Genomic DNA, 22376 nt, shown 5'->3' with positions numbered 1-22376 from the left:
ATTTATTTATCGTATGGCTTTTGGTGCTGGGAGTGTCCGAGGACATGTTTGGCCCGCCTAGGTGCACCTCTTTCTATGTGACGCCCATAGGCGACCTTCACGTCTTGATGTGGGATGATGATGATGATAATGAGGTAGAAAGAGACTGAAAACCGGTGTCGGCACGTAGCCTACTCCTTGTCAATAACACCAAGGGGTCTGCTCAAAACTTTACGTCTCCATCCGACGGACGAGCCACCGTCAGCAATGTTATATGCCTTCACTCCAAAAGAGGACTGGAATTTAATCCAGGCTTTTGGCACTGTATGCCACCATCTCCCCTACCATGTCGGTCAACATTCTGATGGTGAAAATGTTTCGACCAACGGAACTCCAACCGGCTAACCATGGTGTCAGGCCATAATATAGGTAGACTTCAACGCCTTAATGATCACAGCCACCACGGGGGCTAGCGTGGCACCATATGGAAGCGGCACATGAACGATAACTAGCTCAGAAAGAAAAAGAGAGCAGAAGCGTTTGAAATGTGGTGTTACAGAAGAATGCTGAAGGTGACATCTACTGAATCGAATTGCTGAGAGGAGATCGATTTGGTTAAATTTGACGAGAAAAAGAGATAGAATGACAGGACACGTCTTAAGACACCCAGGACTTGTTCAGTTGGTTTTTGAGGGAAGTGTAGGCAGTAGTCTAAGATACGAATATGACAAGCAGATTAGAGCAGAAATGAAAACGTTGACACAGGATAGGCTGGCATCAAACCAGTCTATGAACTGATTACTCAAACAACATAAGAACAAATTGAGAAATAATTTCTACAAAACTTTACATATAAGTATGATTCGAACTTGACTTAATCTTATTCTATCATTCTTAATCAATTTACCCTCCAGGGTTGGTTTTTCCCTCGGGCTCAGCGAGGGATCCCACCTCTACCGCCTCAAAGGCACTGTCCTGGAGCGGCCTCACCTGGTGTGTTGTGAGGGAATGGGAATGGGAAGATTGGAAGGGATAGACAAGGAAGCGGCCGTGGCCTTAAGTTAGGTACCACCTCGAGGAGAAGTGGTAAACCACTTCGAGGTTGGCTGAGGAGGTAATCGAACCTCTCGAGGCTGAATGACACCGTTCCAGCCCTCGTACGACTTTTAAAATCTCGTGGCAGAGCCGGGAATCGAGCCCAGGCCTCCAGGGGTCGCAGCTAATCACACTGACCACTACACCACAGAAGCGGACGATGACTATAGATGATGTCTCAAGATGAGGATAGACCCCCTCCCCCGCAAGCTTTTAGCTACAAGTGGCTTGGGTCACGTAGCTATCAGCTCGCATTCGGGAGACAGTGGGTTCGAACCCTACTGTCGGCAGTCCTGAGTTCATCAGTGCTGTTCCCGAAGACTCCCCCTCAAGAATTAGGTACGTCATTGTCTGACACCGTTGAGCGCTTTGGCACTGTCGAGTGGATTAAAAATATGTAATTCAGTATTTGGCCTATAGACACTAAATGTCTTCATAAAGAACCAATTCAACATTAAAGAACTAAATGTGAAATGTATGTCGACGGTCCATGTGGAAATGGTGAACAGCTAAATTACTAAAACCGTACCGTAATTCTTAACAATACGGTATTATTAAATACGAGCGAGTGGCTGTCCCGATCGGGTCACGTAGCTGTGAACTTGCATTCGGGAGGTAGTGGGTTCGAATTCCACTGTCGGCAGTTCTGCAGATGGTTTTCCGTGTTTTCCCACTTTCACACCAGGCAAACGCTGGAGATTTACCTTAAATGAGACTACGGGCGCTTCCTTCCTATTCATGGCCCTTTCCTAGCTCTTTCCTATGCCATCGTCGCCATAAGAACGACCTGCGTCGATGCGACGTAAAGCAAATTATATATTTTTTAAATTAAAATACGTAAAATAACTCCTGCAGGGCACAATTCCAGCACCTCGGCGTCTCCGAAAACCTCAAAAGTAGTTAGTGGGGGCGTAAGACCAATAAAATTATTATTAAAGAAAGATAAGAGGAAAAGGCAGAAGAACAGTAAAAGTGGGAGACTGGCAGGAATGCTGCTTATTAGGGCAGCGGTGCTGCAGATACTTACATCTAAAGGGTCAACGTACTATATATGGAGATTATTAATTTTAAAGGGTCATTTCTTCATTAAATATGGGCCAATAGCACACACTCTCGGATACGTATGTTTTTCATGTAGATTAACATTCCAAGGCTTGAAAGAAATCGGTGACCTTACAGCCATGGGCTCTCCTTGTCAGTGAGGAAGAAATATTGGTTTGTTTGCATTTAGAAAAAATATATGAAAATAGTGACAAGCGTTAGGAAGATGCGAGTTCAGAAGGTTTCACACATAAAACAAATAGTAGGTTCGAACCCCACTGTCGGCAGCCCTGAAAATGGTTTTCCGTAGTTTTCCATTTTCACACCAGGCAAATGCTGGGGCTGTACCTTAATTAAGGTCACGGCCGCTTCCTTCCCACTCCTAGCCCTTTCCTGTCCCATCGTCGCCATAAGACGTATCTATGTCGGTGCGACGTAAAGCAACTAGCAAAAAAAAAAAAAAACATAAAACAAATTGCTTGAAATGTAAAGTGATTAAAATAACTATGAGAGACTAAATTCCGGCACCTCGGAAACCCTGAAATCTGTAAAAGTTGTTAGTGCGACTTTAAACCAATAACTATGCGGTACTGCATAACGAGAACTTTCTCTGTAACTTGTAAATTACGTTTTTCTTTAAAAACTGTATCAGTTCAAATCTTTTTTAAATACACGAATTAAACTCGCTCATACCGTCACTTATTGGACCAGGACTTGGCCAGTACAGGAGAAAGCTCGGAGAGATTAGAGAACGAATAAAATAAAAGGAATGTACTGTAATAGAGTCTTACTGTACCTAAAAGCAGCATTTCACATAAAGCTGTAACTGTAGTAACAGTAGTGTTACACATTTAAATATATAATATATATATATATATATATATATATATATATCCTTTCGTATGTTTAATGAAATGTAAACGAAAGAGGAGTATCCACAGTTCTGTAAGCCTACTGGTCATTACGTTATGTTTGACAAAATATTAAAAAATGGAAAGTTCTCGATGAAGGATTAAAGTATTTCCTCGCCAATAGAGCATTTTAAAAATTATGTGTAAAGCTTATCAAGCGTTTGCTGGTTTATAAAGCAAACGCCTGGAGAGCCTTACATCTAAAGTATTAAAACGTACCGGTACGATACTGAATACACATTTCTTTACAGAAATGAAAACTTGAAAAATTCTGAAATTTTCTTTTGTTTCCCATTCGACGCTCTTGATTTTCAGGATGCATTCCCCCATTTCTTCACCCACAACACGTTCATAGGTGTTGCTGCAGGATGCTGTTCGATGTACAGTATTTCAGCGCGACTTCGTACGCTTCTTTGACCACAGAGTGACTACCGTAACAGTTTCCTTTCCCTCTTCACCGTCAGTATATTCTTCATAAAAGCGGGAATGATGTGATCAATGTTCATTTCCTTGCTTCATACGTATACTTAGCCATTTTTCTTATTCCATGCTATGAAGAATTAGACTTCTTTGCACTCACGAAAGTGTGCGGAAAACGCCATGTTACCATTCAGTAGCTACTTTTCGTACACTTCTATTTTAAAAAGCGTCTCTAATTTGTTGAACTCTCACTCGCTTTCCAGCAGCTTCTCTGATTGGTTCACATTTTTCTATCGAGTATTGATTTTCTGAAATTCTTTCCATGTTTATCATTCGGCCACTCCATGTCTTTTCTTTCTCCTTCTTCTTCTCTTCGAAATTTTTTCAACACCACCAGGCGGTCCGTCCAGTCACTGGTCTGTTTTCTTTTACCGACACAAATAGGTCTTATGGTGACGATGGGATAGGCAAGGCCAAGAAGTGGTAAGGAAGCGGACGTGGCCTTAACTAAGGTACAGCCCCTAACATTTGGCTGGTGTGAAAATGGGAAACCATCTTTTGTCGGCAGTACTGTATTTTTAAGGGACTTTCCAAAGACCGAGTTTCTTGTCCCTAACATGTTAAGTTTTTGACATAGGCCTATAATGTAGATATATCGGTACTCATTTTAAAAATTCACCCGCTTTTCCAATTTTTCAGCCCCTTAATTGGATTTTCCGAAAACAAAAAAAAATACGTGTTTCATTATTTTTAAAGGAGATTCCAAATAACAGCTTTCATGTCTGTACGTCTGTAATACTTTCAATTTTTGAGATAAATGTATACTCATAAAAATAATTCTATTTCTTCACTTCTTTCCACCCCTCTCCCGCCTTAAGTGGACTTTCCGAAAACAAAATATACGTGTTTCTTCATTTTGAAAGGAAATTCAAAATACCGACTTTCACGTCTGTAACAGCTTCAGTTTTTAAGATAAAGTATCCTCATAAATATATTCCAACTCCTTATTTACTTATTTTCAACCCCACACCCCTTATGTCGATTTTCCGAAAGAAAAAAAAATCCGTGTTTCTTCATTTTTAAAGGAGATACCAAATACAAATGTTCATGCTTCTAACATGTTCAGTTTTTGAGATATAAGTATCCTCATAAAAATAATTCATCTCCTTTTTCACCCCAGTCCTTTAAGTTGATTACCCCCCCCCCCCACTCCAAAAAATGCGTGTTTATTTTTTGAAGGTGATTCCAAATACAAATTTTCACGTGCGTAACCTTAAGTTTTTTCATAAAAAGAATTAAAATTTTCACTTCCATTCACCCTCCCCCTTAAGTGAATTTTCCGAAAACCAAAAATACTTGTTTCTTTATTTATAAAGAAGCTTCCAAATGCCAATTATCACGACTGTAATCTTCAGTTTTGAGATACCGGTACATGTATCCTCATAAAAAGTAATTAAACTCCTTTCTCATCACCCCCACCCCCAAGTTGATTCCCCCCCAAAAAATGCGTGTTTCTTTATTTTTAAAGGAGATTCCAAATACTAATTTTCACGTCTGTAACATCTTTAGTTTTTGAGATATAAGTATTCTCATACAAAGAATTCAACTAATTTTTCAATTAATTCACCTCCCACTTAAGTGGATTTTCCAGCACAAAAGATTACGTGTTTCTTTACATCGAAGGAAAATTCCATATGCAAATTTTCATGTCTGTATCATCTTCAGTTTTTGAGATGTAAGTATCATCATTAAAAGAATTCAACTCCTTTTTCACTCCATCTCCGCCCGTTAAGTTGGTTTCCCCCCACTCAAAAAATGCGTGTCTGTAACCTTCAGTTTTGAGATATAAGTTTCTCCAGAAATAGTTTTTACTTCCTTTCACACTCCCCACGCAAGTGAATTTTCTAAAAACAAACAGTACCCGTTTATTTAAAAGAGCTTCCAAATACCAATTATCACGACTGTAACATCCTCAGTTTTTGAGAGATACGTATCCGCGTAAAAGGAATTCATCTCCGTTTTCATCCCCCTCCCCTACCAAGTTGATTCCCGAACCAAATGCGTGCTCTTTTATTTTTAAAGGAAATTCCAAATACCAGTTTTCACGTTTGTAACACCTTTAGATTTTTTGGTGTAGGCCTATATATACATTCTCATACAAATAATTCAACTAATTTTTCAATTCTCCCTCCTCCCCGGTTAAGGGTATTTCCCGAAAACCAAAGAATGCGTGTTTCCTTATTTTTAAAGGAGATTCCAAATACCAATGTTCACGTCTGCAACATGTTAAGTTTCTGAGATATACTGTAGATACGCTAATTTTAAAAATTCACCCCATTTTTCAGTTCCCCTTAATTGGATTTTCCGAAAAAATATTTATGTTTCTTTATTTATACAGGAAATTCCAAATACCAATTTTCAAATCTGTAATAAGTTACGTGGCTGAGATAATTTGCAGATATAGTCTTTCTTAATTTCACCCCTTTTGTCACTCCTGTTCACCCCCTATTCATAGGATTATCCAAAAACGCAAAAATACACGTTTCTTTATTTTGAATGGAGATTCCAAATTTCAATTTTCATGTCTGTAACATCTTCAGTTTTTGAGATACAAGTCTCCTCACAAAAGGTATTCAACCCATTTTTCACCCCTCCTATTCTCCGACTCGTTGGCTGAACGGTCAGCGTACTGGCCTTCGGTTCAGAGGTCCCGGGTTGGATTCCGGCCGGGTCGGGGATTTTAACTGTTGTCTTCATTATCATTTCATTCTCATCACGATGCGCAGATCGCCTACGGGTGTCAAATAGAAAGACCTGCACCTGGCGAGCCGAACCCGTCCTGGGATATCCCGGCATTAAAAGCCATACGACATTTCATTTCATTTGCCCCTCCTATTGGGATTTTCCGAAAACAAAAAAATACGTGTTTCTTTATTTTTAATAGATTCTAAATACCAATTTTTACATCTGTAAAATTTCAAAGTTTTGAGATATATATACACTCGTTTTAAAATTTCACCCCCCCATTAACTGGAGTTTCCAAAAACAAAAAAATACGTGTTTCTTTATTTTTAAAAGAGATCAAAAGTACCAATTTTCAAGTTGTAATATCTTCAGTTTCTGAGATATAAGTACCAGCATCCTGATTAAAGGCATTCAACCTCTTTTCCCCCTTTTTCACCCCTCCTATTGGGATTTTCGAAAACAAAAAAAATACGTGTTTCCTTATTTTTAATCAAGATTCTAAATACCAATTTTTACATCTGTAAACTTTTACAGTTTTGAGATATAGATACATTCATTTTAAAATTTCACCCCCCTTTTCATCCCGTTAGCAACGGAATATCCAAAAATCCTCTCTTAGCGAGCACCTACATCTTAATATGAATATGTCCCCAAAATTTCATTTCTTTATGTCCAGTAGTTTTGGCTCGGCGATGATGAATCAGTCAGTCAGGACAAGTTATTTTATATATATACAGTATAGATTATTTGTTTATTTTGGAAGGGCAACTAAGCTGTGGTTCGTGTATGTTTACACATACGTTATTATAGGCCTACATAGTATGGTACCGTAAACGCATGTTTATGAAAATTGCAGTATAATATTATTATGATGTAACCATATCCATATAGGGCCTACTTATCCACTTCAATTTTCTGGCACTGGGATCTAAACGTCCTAATGCAGTCAACGACCATCAATAATCAATAATAAAATGTAAACCTAATAGTCATTTCATAGTTAGGCATTACCGGCACAAAAGTGAATCAAGAATATGTTTCTTTCCTTGCATTTTTCCACATGATACCGATCACATATCTCCCCATAGAATCACGATTTATACCTCTCGTCTAGAATCACCATACCCAGTTGATGATTGACACGGTTAACATTAGAGAGATGCTGCTTAGCACACAAATTGGTTTTGTACAACGATATCTGACTGAATGACTTCTTATTCGATGTCATTACTGGGTTGATGTTAATGCTCTCTTGCGTGATAAAGGAACTGTTAAGGTGTAAAATCAGCCACTAGCACGAAATTGGATCTAAAACTTTGTTGGACGGTGCTCTTCGGGTACCGGTAGTGAGATTATGTGTATAAATTCGATGTATTGTTTTATCTTAACGTCTCTCTGTTCAGTCATGTGATTCATCATATTTTAATAGGTGGTGATGATGCTGAAAGGGGCCTAACATCTAAGGTCATCGGCCCCCTATCTTCATAGGCACATTGGAAGTTTACCACGAGTATACTGAAGCATCTGCACCAGTATGGAACGTAAGTAGTGTTTACATTTACTTCTCTTTGATTATGTAGCAACTGACGTTTACAAATACTGTTTCATAGTGCAGATTATTAGTTTTCTGTCTTCTCGGGAATTGCTTTGGAAGGTAAAATCGCTTTAATTTCCGAATCTCTCTCAATACTAAGTAGGTATTTGAGGAAATATACCCGTTCTTTTGAATTTAAATAAATGCTGAAATGTTATCTGTTCCTTTCTGTTGTATCTATTTAGGCTGTTGGTAGACTTACTGTATGTAAATCACAATTGTCAACATATATACGAAGCGTAGTGTATAAAACATGAAATATGGATTCAGGATTTAGACCTGGGATTTGTGTTGAAGTGGGCGAATGTACTATATGCTCAAGATGATAGGAAAACAAGGTATGTAGAGGTAGTTCGAACATGAATAGCTATGAATCCAAAAGCTAGGAACTAATAATACACGATAGCAGTATATCTGTGATGTAAGAGAAAGCGTGTGTTTATACGTTCTGTGATTAAAAGGTTAAAATACAGTAATAGTGTACACTTCTCAGTATGGTCTGTTGTGCCATTGCAGGCTGCACAAATCATAGCAGACACGTAAAGGAACAACACATACGGATTCGTTCATTCTCTAAAGACACTGACCTAAATAAACAGTGGATTCATGCTTGTTAAAGATGTGATTCGTTTTCAACAAATAATGCAAGGGTTTGTTCTGAACATTTTGGAGATGAAGACTATCAGTGAGATTTAAAGTCAGAGATACTTCAGGTAATCTGCAGAAGAAAGCTCAAATCAAACGCTGTTCCAATTTGAAGTTGGCATGTGCAAAAGGTAAGGGTTTTTATAATAGTGATTAGATTAACTGAGTCACAAATTAGGGCGAAGGAAGAGAGGGATATGGAAGAGGATATACGTTATAGGTGGGCCGGCGTAAGGTTGCACATTACAGCTGCGCACAATGTTGGTTTTAAAAACATGGGAGAAATTATTTTAATATCATAGCGATGATACACAGTACAAATAAAATTGGCCAACAAAAATCGAGCTTTCAACACACCGATTAAGTTTACAATAAAATATTTCATCACACAAAATAATACGAGATACATATACTACGAAGTTCTTATTACTGCGATGTTATAACGGAAGAAATCGGCCGACAAGAATCTGAATTTAAATACACCAATAAATATTAGAATAAAATACACCCGTACTAACACAAAAGGGTTAAAGTAAAATCTATAAAATTTACAAAAATTCAGAAACCTTATTTTCATACCTGATTCATACAGGTAGAGGCTCGATACACTCCAGATCACTGCTATCACTACCGTCGCCTTCGTTGTTATTGTCATCGTCATCTAGGCAGATCATCAACTCCTGACAGTCACTGTTGATGCCATGTATTGCCATTGCCAAGTTAATGAATGTTGCGACATGGCTAACTCTCTTCCTTCACAAATCTGCATCCATTCGAGCAATACTCTCCCGGAACGGTCCTTGCACTTCAGTAATTTTGAAGGACTTGTTATTAGTGCGTACGCAATGTTTTACTTCACTCCGTACCGTACTGGTACCAACTCAATGAGGTAGAAGTGACAGTGGTACGGCGGCAAGCTAATAACCTCATGCCCTTGTTCCTTCACAACCTCGTCAACTAATATAGTCATACACATATGCGCTGGGATATTTCTTTCCTGCAGCCATTAGACTAACAGTTCTTTATGAGTGCTCGATGTAGGGGTCTTGTCCATTATTATGGAATGGTAAGGTGCATTGTCCATAACAATGAAAGAAGGGACTTTGAGCTGTAAAAATCATACACGTATCTCCGTATTGCATCAGCCTGGTAAGAATTAATTCCTGTTGCAGGAGATAGCTTAATTCGTTTCTTTCCCGAAGTGATGTGAAACAAGTCCCTACTATCAGCTCCGTTTCCGCTACTGCTACGGTTCAAAACTATGTTATCGTTTCCGTGACATTGCATTGCATTCGTTAAAATAAAATTTCACAATTATCTCACAAAGAAAACAAAACTTTCACAGACTCGCAAATCACACCTGACCAGTGCTAGCGACGACGGACAAAATGGCAACACTTCAATACGGTAGTCAAGCTAGATATAGATGGCACCACTATACTACCCATATTGCCAACAACAATCAACTGAAAATAGTTCATATTTATTTTGTGGCTCGCTTAAACCTTACAATAAATGCTCATATTTGTGTAAGCAAATAAAAGATTATAAGCACTAGGCCTATACCGAATGAAATACGAATTAACATGAATAAAATGCATAACTGTATCTGACATAAAATGTAGTAGTTTGGTGATTCTGATTGACGGATGACGTTCTTCATTTCATTTTTGTAGTGGTGCCAACATGAATTACAACTGTCAAATGCAACCTTGTGCCGGCTCACCTATAGTTCACCAAGTGGTTCCATCATATATTTAGAGATTACACACAGCAAAGCAGTCAGTATAGCAGATACACCCACAAGCAAATAACTAGGATGATACATAAGATTAATAAATGTCAAAGGAATATTGGGTAAACTGGAAAATAATGAAATCAGGGAATTAATGTGGGGGTAGTAAAATTACAGGAAAGATCGAAATGTGGCTACTGGTAGGTTGTGAATTACAGATACTGCATAATAAAATTTGGAGTAAATCGCATACCTGCCAAGTATTCTGGTTTTTCCATAAAATGTATGGATTTTTAGTGTGTTTTACGGTTGTACGGATGAACAGTGTTATTGTAATATTTTGAATATCCGCGCTTGGTTTCACGTTCTGCGTTCAAATCGGATTTGACTTTTGATAGTAGCTGGTAATACGAAATGCAGTTTTTGAAATTTGATCGGTAAATGTATCGATAATCACATTGATTATCAGCGTGCTTTTGTCACCTGTTCGGCCTCAACTGCTAATTCATTCACTGAGATGTTCCCAAACAAGTAACAGGCTGTGAATTTATATATAACAACTTCAGTAACTACGTCGTGTTTCGTAGCAGCTGTGAAAGACTTTGTTTGTGTGTGGGTATGAGTAACATTGGCGGTAGTTCTGAAACTCGTGGAATTGTGTGACGATCTTGTAAGCGATTTAGTATCTTTACTGGTGTTCGTAATTAGTTCAACTAAGAAAGGATATTGCCAGTCTTTTAGGGAGGCATATTCTGCTTAAGTTCCTTGTTTCATATGATCTCGAAAAGTGTTCTCAGTGTGAAGTGGAAACAGATGAGCACTCATCAAGATGTAACTTTGTGTAAGTATTGAATTTCAGGGGTGATCATAATATATATTTGACTTGTATTAGTATTGTTTATAATCTCCCCCCTTGCCACCCTTTTTCATTATGTCTCAAGACTTTGCAATGTGTGTTGTTAAAAATTTTCTGCTTTACGATCTTCCGGATTTCTCTTTTTGAAAGTTGGCAGGTCGAAATAAAGAAGAGTAAAGAGAAGGGTGTTATCAGGGAGGGATATTGTTCTAGATAAAGGATGAATCAAGTAGAGCATGTGGATTCAGGCCCAGATGATCTGATTTGGTTGAAGATAATGAAAAGTAGGGAGGGAAAGAGAATTTGTCATAGGTTTCTGCTATGACCATCCAATGGGGTCTCCATTTGAGGGAAAAAACTTTGATAACTTTATTGGAGTAGGCTAGTAAACCTGCTTAAATTAAAGAATGAAGAAGTAGAATTAATTATAATGGGAAATTACCGGTATAATTCAAGGGTGGGTAAAAAAGTTTAGTATACAATAAAGAAATAGAAGAAGATCAGACCTTTGCGGAAATCTGGAAATATGCAGGAACATCAGCAAAAGTTGACCTCCATCAACAACTTGCCTTTATCTGGATTATTAAAGAAGAACTACCAGAACACTGGACAACAGCCCTCATTCACCCACTGCACAAAAAAGGAGACAAAACCGACCCTAATAACTACAGGGGTATCTCGCTGCTAGACATAACATACAAAATATTTTCAATAATCATCCTTAATAGGATAAGTTTACAACTTGAGAAAAAACTAGGAGAATCACGGAGGTTTCAGACCCTGGAGGAGCTGTCCTGATCAGATCATGAGTCTTAAGTTGATAATGGACTATAACAGGAGAAGAAATAGAGATATGCTGATAACATTTGTAGATTTCAAGAAAGCTTATGATTGCATCCATAGAGAATCTCTGTTCAAAATTTTAAGACACCTTGGACTACACCGCCAAATTAATAAACATGATAAAATTGACTCTGACTAACACCAAATCAAAAGTGAAGTTTAGGGATGAAACATCTGAGACTTTGAAATTAAAACTGGACTACGGCAGGGAGATGGGCTCTCACCACTATTATTTAATTGTGCTCTTGAAATGGTAATGAGGGAATGGTTTAGGAAATGTCCCCCCAAAATAAAGATTGGCCGAAAAATCCAAACAAATTGCCTGGGTTTCGCTGATGATTTAGCATTACTAGCAGTGGACATAAAAGAAGCAAAAACCCAGATATCAGAACTTCAAAACATTGCAAATAAAATTGGCCTCAAAATATCATTTGAAAAAACAGAAATTATGCCCCAAAAACAAACACAACTAAAAGAAGTTACCATGAATGATAATAAAATTGAAATAGTAACTCAATTTAAATATCTTGGAGAAATAATAACACATAACCTAAATGAAAAAATCTCAATCCAAAGAAGAACAAATAGATTAGCTAAAGCACAAAAATTAACATGGGATATCTACAAAAAGAAATGTCTATCAATAAATGCAAAAATAAAACTCTACGACACAGTTATAAAACCAGAAGCTACATATGCAACAGAAACAGTTTTTCACCTGAATAAACAATCAAAGACTGACAGACTTCAGAAAATTGAAAGGAGGATTGGAAGAGCCTGCATCAACAAAAAATACCAGAAAGATGGACAGTGGTGGTTAATACCTAACAAAGTCGTGTACAAAGAGCTGGAACCCATTACGGATACTATGCGTAAGAGGAAACTGGGATTCTTTGGACATACCGGTATCATGAGGATGCAGAATTCGAGACTTCTGAAACAACTAGTACAGCACAATCTCGTCTCAAAAAATACCACAACAGGATGTAAATGGATCAGAGAAGTAAGAGAGGATCTGAAGGAAATAGGCCTTACAACAGAAGACACCACAAAAAAGATAAAATTGAATACAAAACTCAAGAATACAAACCTCCACTTTACCCTTACACAAAACAAACCAACAACATGCATATTTTCAACTGAGGAAAGGGCACAAAGATCAGAGCATCCTGAAGAAGTACTGGGAGGACCGCAAAGCCCGAACAATCCCTTCAAAGTGATCCTATGTGGTCATAAAAGAAGAAGAAAGAAATAGAAGAAATATTAATAGAAGGAAGAGAAGTAAAGATAAATGGCTGATTGCAGAAACAGTATTTAAACAGTATTTAGAGTTAAACAATGTATAAGTATGGCTGCCGCATTGCAAAGACGTTAATTATCACTTAGACACTGTCTAAAACCGATGTTCAACCAGCCATGTGTAAACATTGCCGAGGACACTGTTTAACCTCAAATTTTAGGAGCGAATCACAGTCAGAGGTTATGTAGCATGAAACATAATTTGTATAATTATATTGAGACTATTCTGGGAAGAAATGTTAGTCTGATAGCCTCGTGTAGGTCGTCTGCAAAATCGCAGCAATTCATTTGAAATGTATGGGAAGATATAGTTTAAAATACGATTTTGCTTTTCAAGAGATAATATAAGGGACTTGTTTCTTGAGCCTGACACAAGGGACAGTCCGGTAACTGTTGACTTGACTGCAATTCTTGGCAACTGATATAGGCCCCTATTTTATTGTATTTGGGATAATATCCCTCTAAAGATAGGTCATATAGACTACATCCATATCAGAATAACTTTTCCCAATTGTCAGAAGGCTGTCTCATACATCAGTCGGGAGGGATTGGATTATATTATATTTACTGCCAAGTAAGCACACTTAATAGTGACACTGCAAAGTGGGTTCTTGTGGTTTTTTCTGATAATGATTATGCCTACTCAGATAAGTTTTGGCAGTTATGAGATAGGAAAAGGCAAGGACCAGGAAAGAAGAGCCATGGCCATAATAATAGCCCCAGTAATTGCCTGGTGTACAAATGGGAAAACTATGGAAAACAGTCTTCAGTGCTGCCGATGGTGTGTTTCAAACCTGCGATATCTAGAGTGCAAGCTACATCTGTATAAACCGTACAGTTCATTCTCTTACACAGTACTATAGTTTTATCTTCCCTTCGCCGATGCTATTTAGATTACACTCGCTGTAACAACACTATAATTAAAGCTAAGACTTCCTCCTATGGTGACGTGTCACTTTAGTCTTGATAATGTTATGAGATTTCATTTCCACTAAAAGCAATATTCTTATCAGTGGGCAAGTCATGCTCATGCTTAGCCATATTTGTGTAATGTGTAGTAAGAAGACAGTTGACTGATGGAGCTTTTAAAGTTTATTAATATTAAAGCTGACTAATGTGTGGCGTACACACTGGCAAATTTTATTGGTTGTAACAAGCAAAGAGTTCATTTGAAATGTACGGGACAGTATAGTTTAAAATGTGATTTTGCTTTTCAAGAGATAATATAAGGGACTTCATTTTCAAACCAATATTGAAACTTTAAACGACGCCTAGCCACACACTGGTTGAACATTGTTTATGCAATGGAATATCATGCATAACTTAGACATTGTTTAGGTTTAACTTGAAAAGTATTCCAAGATTTTGACCTCAAACTTGAGACATGTACTTACTAGGTTGCTTAGTAGTCTGTATGGTGTGATACGTTTAAAAATAGTACCATTTATGGCTCCATTTAATAGTCTTTCTAAGCACAGTGTTGTAGGAATGCCCTGTTTGTGGCTTTCATGAACTTATTGTATTCAGGTATGCAAGGATTTCGCTTTATGGTTGCTCCCCGTTTATTGTTAGCCATTGTGCTTTCTACCAGGTTTCAGATGATCTGAAACTAAGGGATGGGAGTATTCTATTCTACAAATAAAGAAGTGGGCAGTTTCATGTGTAAGTTCGACGATTCTGAAAAACAGGAAAAAGGTGCAGTCGATGCATAGAATTCGACTGACATTTTGCATTCCAGTACTTCAACCTCGGAACAGACTTTTAATGAGTAATCATTTTCCAAAACTATTAAACAGCTTGAACAACAGAATAAAGCACTGGCAGAGGAAAATAAGGATCTCCTCATATTAATAGCAGCAAATACTGTGGTTTAAAATGTGAGAAGTGTTTGTCAAGAATTTGGAAGTATGTTTCCTACTTGTCAGCAACAGGCATTAATTAAAGGACAATGCACTAACTGTTCAACAGATGTACCAAATGCTGTTACTCTAAGGTGCATTTCAAAGAAAGCCTTGGAACTTGTTTACAGAATATTTAGATATCTTCTTCCAAAGCAAAGACAAAGCCAACTTCATGTTAAGCCTGGCTATTTGGAGTTGAGCATAAATATTTTGAAATTGCAGAGTGGTATGTTTCAGTAACTTTGAAATTCTCTATCAACCATCCATTTTGGGTTCGAGGCAGCTGCATGATACTGACATTTACATATTTATTTAGTATATAAGCACATTTGACTTCCAATCAAGAAGATTGATTCACAATAAATAATCTGAATCATATTCATCGTAACATTATTCACAGTCACCTTGACATCAGTTGTAATAACACTAGAATCAGTCCTATGACCGAGAAAAAGTTCACCTTTTGAATATGGATTTGGTCAGCTTTGGTTTTAGTTTTCGTTTAAATGAAAGTTAAAAGTGAGATATATTTAGATCGAGGCTGTCTCTGAAAACAGTAAAAGTAGATAGAGGGATGTAAAACCAATAACTGGGGGTCTTCACTCTTCAAGATGTAAGAGTGGTTAGATCTTCCATGACCTGTCTTCAGCCTACACAAAACTATAGCCTCTGTCTCTCAAGGTCAGAAAGAGGACTATCACATGGCAGTTGTCTTCTTAGTTGCTCCCATGTGGCGGTACATGCTTTCCCTAATGCACCATCACTGCATTATCCTACATAGGAGGCTTGTAGTGGTGTCTCAATGGCACACTGGCCACCAGCACCTTGGAAGAGTGTGGTGGTCCAACAGATAGGCCCGCTGCTGCACTGGGGCAAAGCACTGGTGATTTTATAATTGAAAGGGCCTAAAGAGCTTAAATGATTCTGACATTTGCAATCGTTGAAATTAAAGTATGGTTTCCTTCTGGGAACTTACATTTTTGAAATAACATTATTTATGATGTAGGCAAAGACATGTTCAGGGGCTCTCATAAACAGCTTGACAAAGAAATGGGAACAATCCATCTTTTATGATTCTGACAAAGTGGTGGATGTGGACTCATTTCTGACAACAGTGAATGTAATTGAAAGTACATGATTTTGAATTAGGGCCTTTTTATCACATATGGGAGCTGCAAACAGGTTACTGCTACTTTGGTTAGGGATAATGTAGGGCTGTCCTTATATTAAAAATCCCACCTGTGCTTCTCATAATATTTGGGCCTTTTGTGATGCTCCATATGCTTTAAAATTGCTGCAGACTCACCATTTAGATGCGGGGATAAAACTATCTGTTAAAGAAGAGATCGAGAGAACAGTATTTTAAAACCTTGTCAAAAAGCAGTATGAAAAACCCTGAAATATACTCATAAAGTCACACAGAGTCATTATCTGGTGACAGGCACAGAACAACAAAATGTCAGGAAAGCAGCAGAATTATTGTCTGTGAAAGTAGCAATGGCATGTGTGGTTATGTTTCACAATTTGAGCAAGTTATTAATGATGGAAATGATATTGTGAATTGTAGGATTTTGTATTATGAAGAAAATAACCTCAATAGTGTCTGTGGTAAAATCCTTAAAAACAAGACAAAACACTTAATGATATGTTGGTGTCTGTTTTTTGAGAGCAAGTAATTGGTAAAGCTTATTTACTATCTTTAAAAAAGTTTCTTAATCACTATTCATGGTTCACAAGGACTTTACAAAGATATTCTTATGTTTTGGCTGCAAGATGTAATCAAGACAATATTGAAAGCTATTTTTCTCAGCTTTGAGGGCTCGGAAGATTTTATGACCATCCTCTTCCGACAGCTGTAATGCAAAGGGTAAGCGTAAAGTAAATGTTTGTCAGCCTAAATGTTTCCAAGGTGATGAGAAGTGCCAAGTGTTCTCCAGAGGATTGTGAAACATTAAGTGCAAATATTTTGTCATAATTATGCTACTGAAGAAGTCAATCAAAACTTGGATATTGGATGCCAGGGGGGAAGAGCCTGAGGCCAGTGTTGAGCCTACTATATCCTATTCTTTACTAGAGGATGGGTGAGAGTTCGTTAAAGCCCTTGAAGGGCCAGTGGAACAGCTTGAGAACAGTTGTGAAACCGAGGGTCATGAAGATGATCTGCTTAAAGATCTCACTGGCTATGTGGCTTTTGGGGTAAACAAAAAGAACCTTGGCACAGAAAGTGATTATGAAGAGAAAACAAGTTGCCCTACAGCAAAGGGTGGAAATTGGATTTCATATCGTCTAGAGGTGGTTTGATGCTGCCTACACAGAGATGATACAACTCGGTAGTGCAGATGCAAAGGGAAATTTTTAACATGGCAAAGAATTAAAAGAGGGTTCAAACATTATCACAAATCTTACAGATATTCTGAAAAATTAATTCCCCAAAATTCATGAATTTGTAATGAGTTGCTTCATGAGAAGCCATTCCTTTATTTGAATGAATGATTTAAACGAAAGTAAGGTATCCAAACAGTTGAATTTCATTGAACACAAGGCCGATAAAAATTACTTAGGAAAAGATCAAAGAAACTGAAGAAATTCCACTGGTGCTATAGATAACTGTGTTTTGTATTTTTTTTATGTCAGCATTATTCTTTATATATAACACTCCTGTGTATTTTTATTAGAGGAAGTTTAAGTACATACAAGACCAGTGCTAACATTGTTAATATACAGGCTCATTAATTTGCAAAAATTGTCTAATATTAATTTGGAATTTGTCAGTTCCTTGTCACTTCAAGGAGAACATTTGTTGTTTGTGTTGTTGACAGTTACATAGTTTTGTTTGTAACAATGGATTTATTTCATGAGGTCACGAGGCTTTTTATATTTAAGTCTGCAATAATCAGAGCCCCTTGTTCTTGTTATCATATTTTGCTGTCAAAATCATAACAAGGTTTCATTCCTGCCCTGAAGGAAGTTAGGAACATGAACGAATGGAATGTCCATTCCTCTGTGATCGCTATGTGAGCATTGTTTCAAACTTTTATACAAACCTTATTAATATTCCAGAAATGCTGCCTGCATCATATTGTATTTGATTTCATGTTATTACTCTAATATAACAGTCGAATGTATTTTCTGAGGTGGTGTTAAAATGTCCATAAAGTTCTCTTATCTCTAACATGTCATTAGAAACAGAATCGCTCATAGCTGTGTATTACTTTATACACAGGACAAGGCGCTGAGATGTCTGGATTCAGATGACGTCACAGGCGGCCAAGCACCTGCACGTGATAGCTACCTCATACTCAAACTACCTTGGCAAGAAAAGAAGGCACAACTCGACTTTCAGTAAGCTTTTGGCTGAAACCTCTGGATCGCTTGACCTAGATATGAATATTGGGGAACAATCACAGGCTACATATTTCACACCTTGGTAATAGCTGGTGAAGTTGTTCACAAATGGGAGAAATGTAGCCTAACTTTACACTGTTGTTATAGAGATGTCTTATCAGATGTTTTCTCTTCTTTTAAAATAAATAGTGAACTGATACCGTGCTTTGCATGCCTTGGAATACAGAATGCATTATTCTAGTTTGCTTTTATGTTCACTGTTTTAAAGTTCATATTCAGATTTGGGACAAGAAGATGCCCAGGGGAAATGTTTTCTTCCGCTGTACAGTCAGGATTAATGCAAGGGAAGGCACTTGAAGTGAAAGCTTCTGAGCATGCCCCCAACCCCTCCCGGTAAAATGTGGAAATCACGCATTCAGCAAGTTTAATTATGGTTGTATTGTATATAAATACAAAATCTAAACAGAATTTTACTTTTTAGATGCCATATTTATTATATACAAACAACAATAAGTTATTTAGAGAAACAGAAAATGGTTGATTCTTGGTAATGTAATGTGATGACTATTTAATTATTATTTTACATATAGCTATTTTTATATATATATATATATATATATATATGTATTGTGTGTGTGTGTGTGTGTGTGTGTGTGTGTGTGTGTGTGTGTGTGTGTGTGTGCAGTGCTTAACACTTTCAACACTATGCCCGTACAGGATAAGGGCGAACTGCTTTTCTGGTTGTGGGTGACGCCCATATGCTATACGGGCATGATTTTCGCGCGTGTTTATAGGCAGCTGCACATATCCCGTACGGTTCCCATCCCTTGCTTGGGGGTAGTAGTTTATCTAGTGTCAAGTAGAATGAAGCAGTTATCAGGAAGTTCAAACTGAAATGATAAAGAGGTTTCTCCCTGCCATGACCTCAACCGAAGCACTCGATGTGTTGAGTGTGCCAAATCTGTTGTTCTGTTAGTTGTGATACTGTACAAACATGTCCTCATGCCAGCTCAATGATAGTGATATGTTGGATATTTTATCGTGGGAAGTGAGTTCATAAATACTCTGGATGACAGTGATAAACACTCTGCTTAACCATATCGCATATCAAGTGATAGTTCAGCGAAGATTTTTATTTGTTATGTCACTTTCTAATGCAGGTTTTTAGCTGTATTATTTTACTCTGAATACAAAAAAAAAAAATTCACCTCTCCAGAAATTTGGGTTTGTTTTTAGTGTAGAAAAAGAGACTGTACTGAAAAAAGAAAGTAAATAGTGGTTCAAGGAGTGCAAGGTTAGACTGTGCATTGCCCAATGTTTTGAGGGCTATTATACCAAAATAAACCATTCCTAAATAGGTAAATTTTGTATTTCAAATGTAATTGTGTTTATTTTTGGCTTAAGTAACAACGGTAAATGATTCATTTTATTGTTTGAGCAGGCTTATTGGCATACCTTGAATGTAAAAGTTTTTCTGTACATTTTTTATGTGTTTCATAAGACAAGTATAATTAAATTACGTTAGATATATACTTCCTGATTGACATCTTCATTTTGGATGGCTGATACCTTCATATGATGCAAAAATCAGGAATCTACTATGTTTTGCTGCTGCACAATAATGTATTAAAGTCAAGGAAAAAGACCCAGTTCACTGCCAGGGTCCATGTTAAAATATGGTAGTGTTGAAAGTGTTAATTTCTAAAATTTTAGGTGCCAGAATGCATACCCACACATTGTGCACCCTTTTCAACCATACACTGCCCTCTTCCCCCCTACCCCCCAATAAAAGTCACAAGTTTTGATATTTGAAAAATTGTAGCAAAACTGTATGAAGCATGTATGAACATTCATGTTCCACTTACTTTTATTGAGCAAACCCCTGAAAAGCACTGGAAAAAACAACCCTCGTAGAGGTACCGGAACACTGTTCCGACGCATTTTGACTGAAATTAAGCATTGTATATGCGTGTAACTAGTTATCAACCTTTCTTGTTAGTGAATGTTGCATGAAATCATTGATATACGAGGGTTGGAACTTTAATAGTGGCAACTATTTAATAATAACTGATACAAAAGAGATACATGTTACCAAGTTTTACTGTCCTTCAAAGTAGTCTCCAGGATTGTGTACAACTCGTCGCCAGCGATATAGAAGTCTTAGAAAACGTTTTGCAATGCCTGTTGTACTGATATTTCAAATGAAGCCTGACAAATCTCTGGAACAGTTCTGAATCAAATGCAATTGAAAGTGCTAGAAATTGTACAGCATGAAAGTGTCATCAAGATGTTCAAGAGGCTTGCGGAGAGAGTGCATTGCCTTACAGAACAGTGGCAAGGTGGGTAAAAGCCTTCGACAACTTTTTTCATGCCCAGGCATTCCTTCAGAATGTGAAGCACAGTCCATGTGCTAATCCGGTGTTTCGGGCCAGCTCATGAATCATATGGCATCAATCAGTGTCCAGTAATGCGGCAAGAGCATGCACTTCTTCACTGACACTAAGATGTCTTGACCAATGCATGTCTGCAACATTTTGGCGTCCCTTGTTGAAGGCTCTTACCCAATGTGCCACTGTTCTGTAAGGTAATGCAAATTCCTCGCAAGCCTCTTGAAGACCTTGATGACACTGTCGTGCTGTACGACCTCTTTCACATTCAACTGGGGTCACTTCAGAACTGTTCCAGAGATTCGCCAAGCACTAGACCACTCCATTCAAACTATCAACACAAGCGCAGCTAAAGGTATTGTACGACTTCCACATCGCTGGTAACGGGTTGTAAACAATGCTGGTGACTACTTTGAAGGGCAGTAAAACTTGGTAACATGTGTCTCTTTTGTATCAGTTGTGATTAAATAGTTGCCACTATATAAGTTCCAACCCTCGTATTAGAATCCAATGCAGATTCTCGCTGTTGACAAACGTACTATGCTTGTGATCTTTCAGTGCCAAGTTTTAATGGTGGAATGAGCTGGCCACAGACAGCAGTGAAGACTGCTCTGTTGTGTTCCGTTTAGATCGTTAACTCCCTTTTCCTGTCTCAACACTTCCATAGTACAGATTGAATAGCTCAAGTACTATAATGGACCAGTGTGAATGTGAATATTGCCCACAAGCAAAAATCATCCTTAAATAATCATCATCATCACTATCATGGAATCCCTCCAGAATACTGTGTATGGTGGTATTCAACGAGTCTTCACCATCGTTACCTGTCCAGAAATGCCTCCTCTCTCACCACTGACTCCCAATTACCGCTTCTTCTCTCCACGTCCTCTCTCAGCTGGTTTAGCGATCTCTTCCTAGTAGTGATGGGACATTCGATTCATTTTACTGAATCAATTCATTTGATTCCATTCACGTTACTGAATTGATACAGTGATCCAATTCATGGCACATTAGTCACCGCTCCTATTGCATCTGTGTAGTATGTACTGGTAAGACAACAGCAACAGCATTTAGTGCTCGCAGCTGCCATCTAGTCTTCATACTATGAACTCCTTTCTTAGAAAAAAAAATGCTAGTCACTCTAATACATCGAAGGTTTCCGGTGATGCAGAATGGGAAAGGTCTAGGATTAGGAAGGTAGCAGCCATGGCCTTAATTAAGGTACAGTCCCAGCATTTCCTGGTGTGAAAATGGGGAAACTACAGAAAACCATCTTAACGACTGCCGACGGTGGGATTCGAACTCACCATACTCCGAATGCAAGCGCATAGCTACACGATACTAACTGCATGTCCAACTCACTGTCATTTTTGAAAATATGTATTTTTCTATCAGCTGAGGATTTTTGAAAATCGTCATATTTTGTATAGGCTACCCGAGCTGTACAGTAGCCCGGTGGTTTTCTGATTCAACATACTGTTGGTTAAGTTATTGCATTAGTCGGCTCACTTACTGTCCACATATGATTGAAGTCTTGTGCAACGATGTGACATATGAACTGAGAGAATACTGAGCTGTTC

The 22376-nt window shown here is 37.8% G+C and overlaps 1 protein-coding gene across 2 annotated transcripts in view; it reads left to right on the top strand.

Annotated features, from left to right (window-relative positions):
* Positions 1-7209: 7209 nt before the first annotated feature.
* Positions 7210-22376, top strand: part of LOC136875763 (zinc finger protein 250) — a 36059-nt gene continuing 20892 nt past the window's right edge. The window contains exons 1-2 of one of the 2 annotated variants that reach the window (XM_068228120.1): positions 7210-7732; positions 18288-18406. In XM_068228120.1, the coding sequence (XP_068084221.1) occupies positions 18316-18406 (91 nt within the window). In that variant the 5' untranslated portion in view covers positions 7210-7732; positions 18288-18315. Of the gene's footprint in view, positions 7733-18287; positions 18492-22376 lie in introns of both variants that reach the window. The other variant, XM_068228122.1, reaches the window with a different exon arrangement.

The sequence above is a fragment of the Anabrus simplex genome, chromosome 6 (assembly GCF_040414725.1).
Source record: "Anabrus simplex isolate iqAnaSimp1 chromosome 6, ASM4041472v1, whole genome shotgun sequence".
NCBI lineage: Eukaryota > Metazoa > Arthropoda > Insecta > Orthoptera > Tettigoniidae > Anabrus > Anabrus simplex.
Note: the sequence above shows the minus strand (reverse complement) of the source record. Positions and strands in the feature narration are given on the sequence as shown.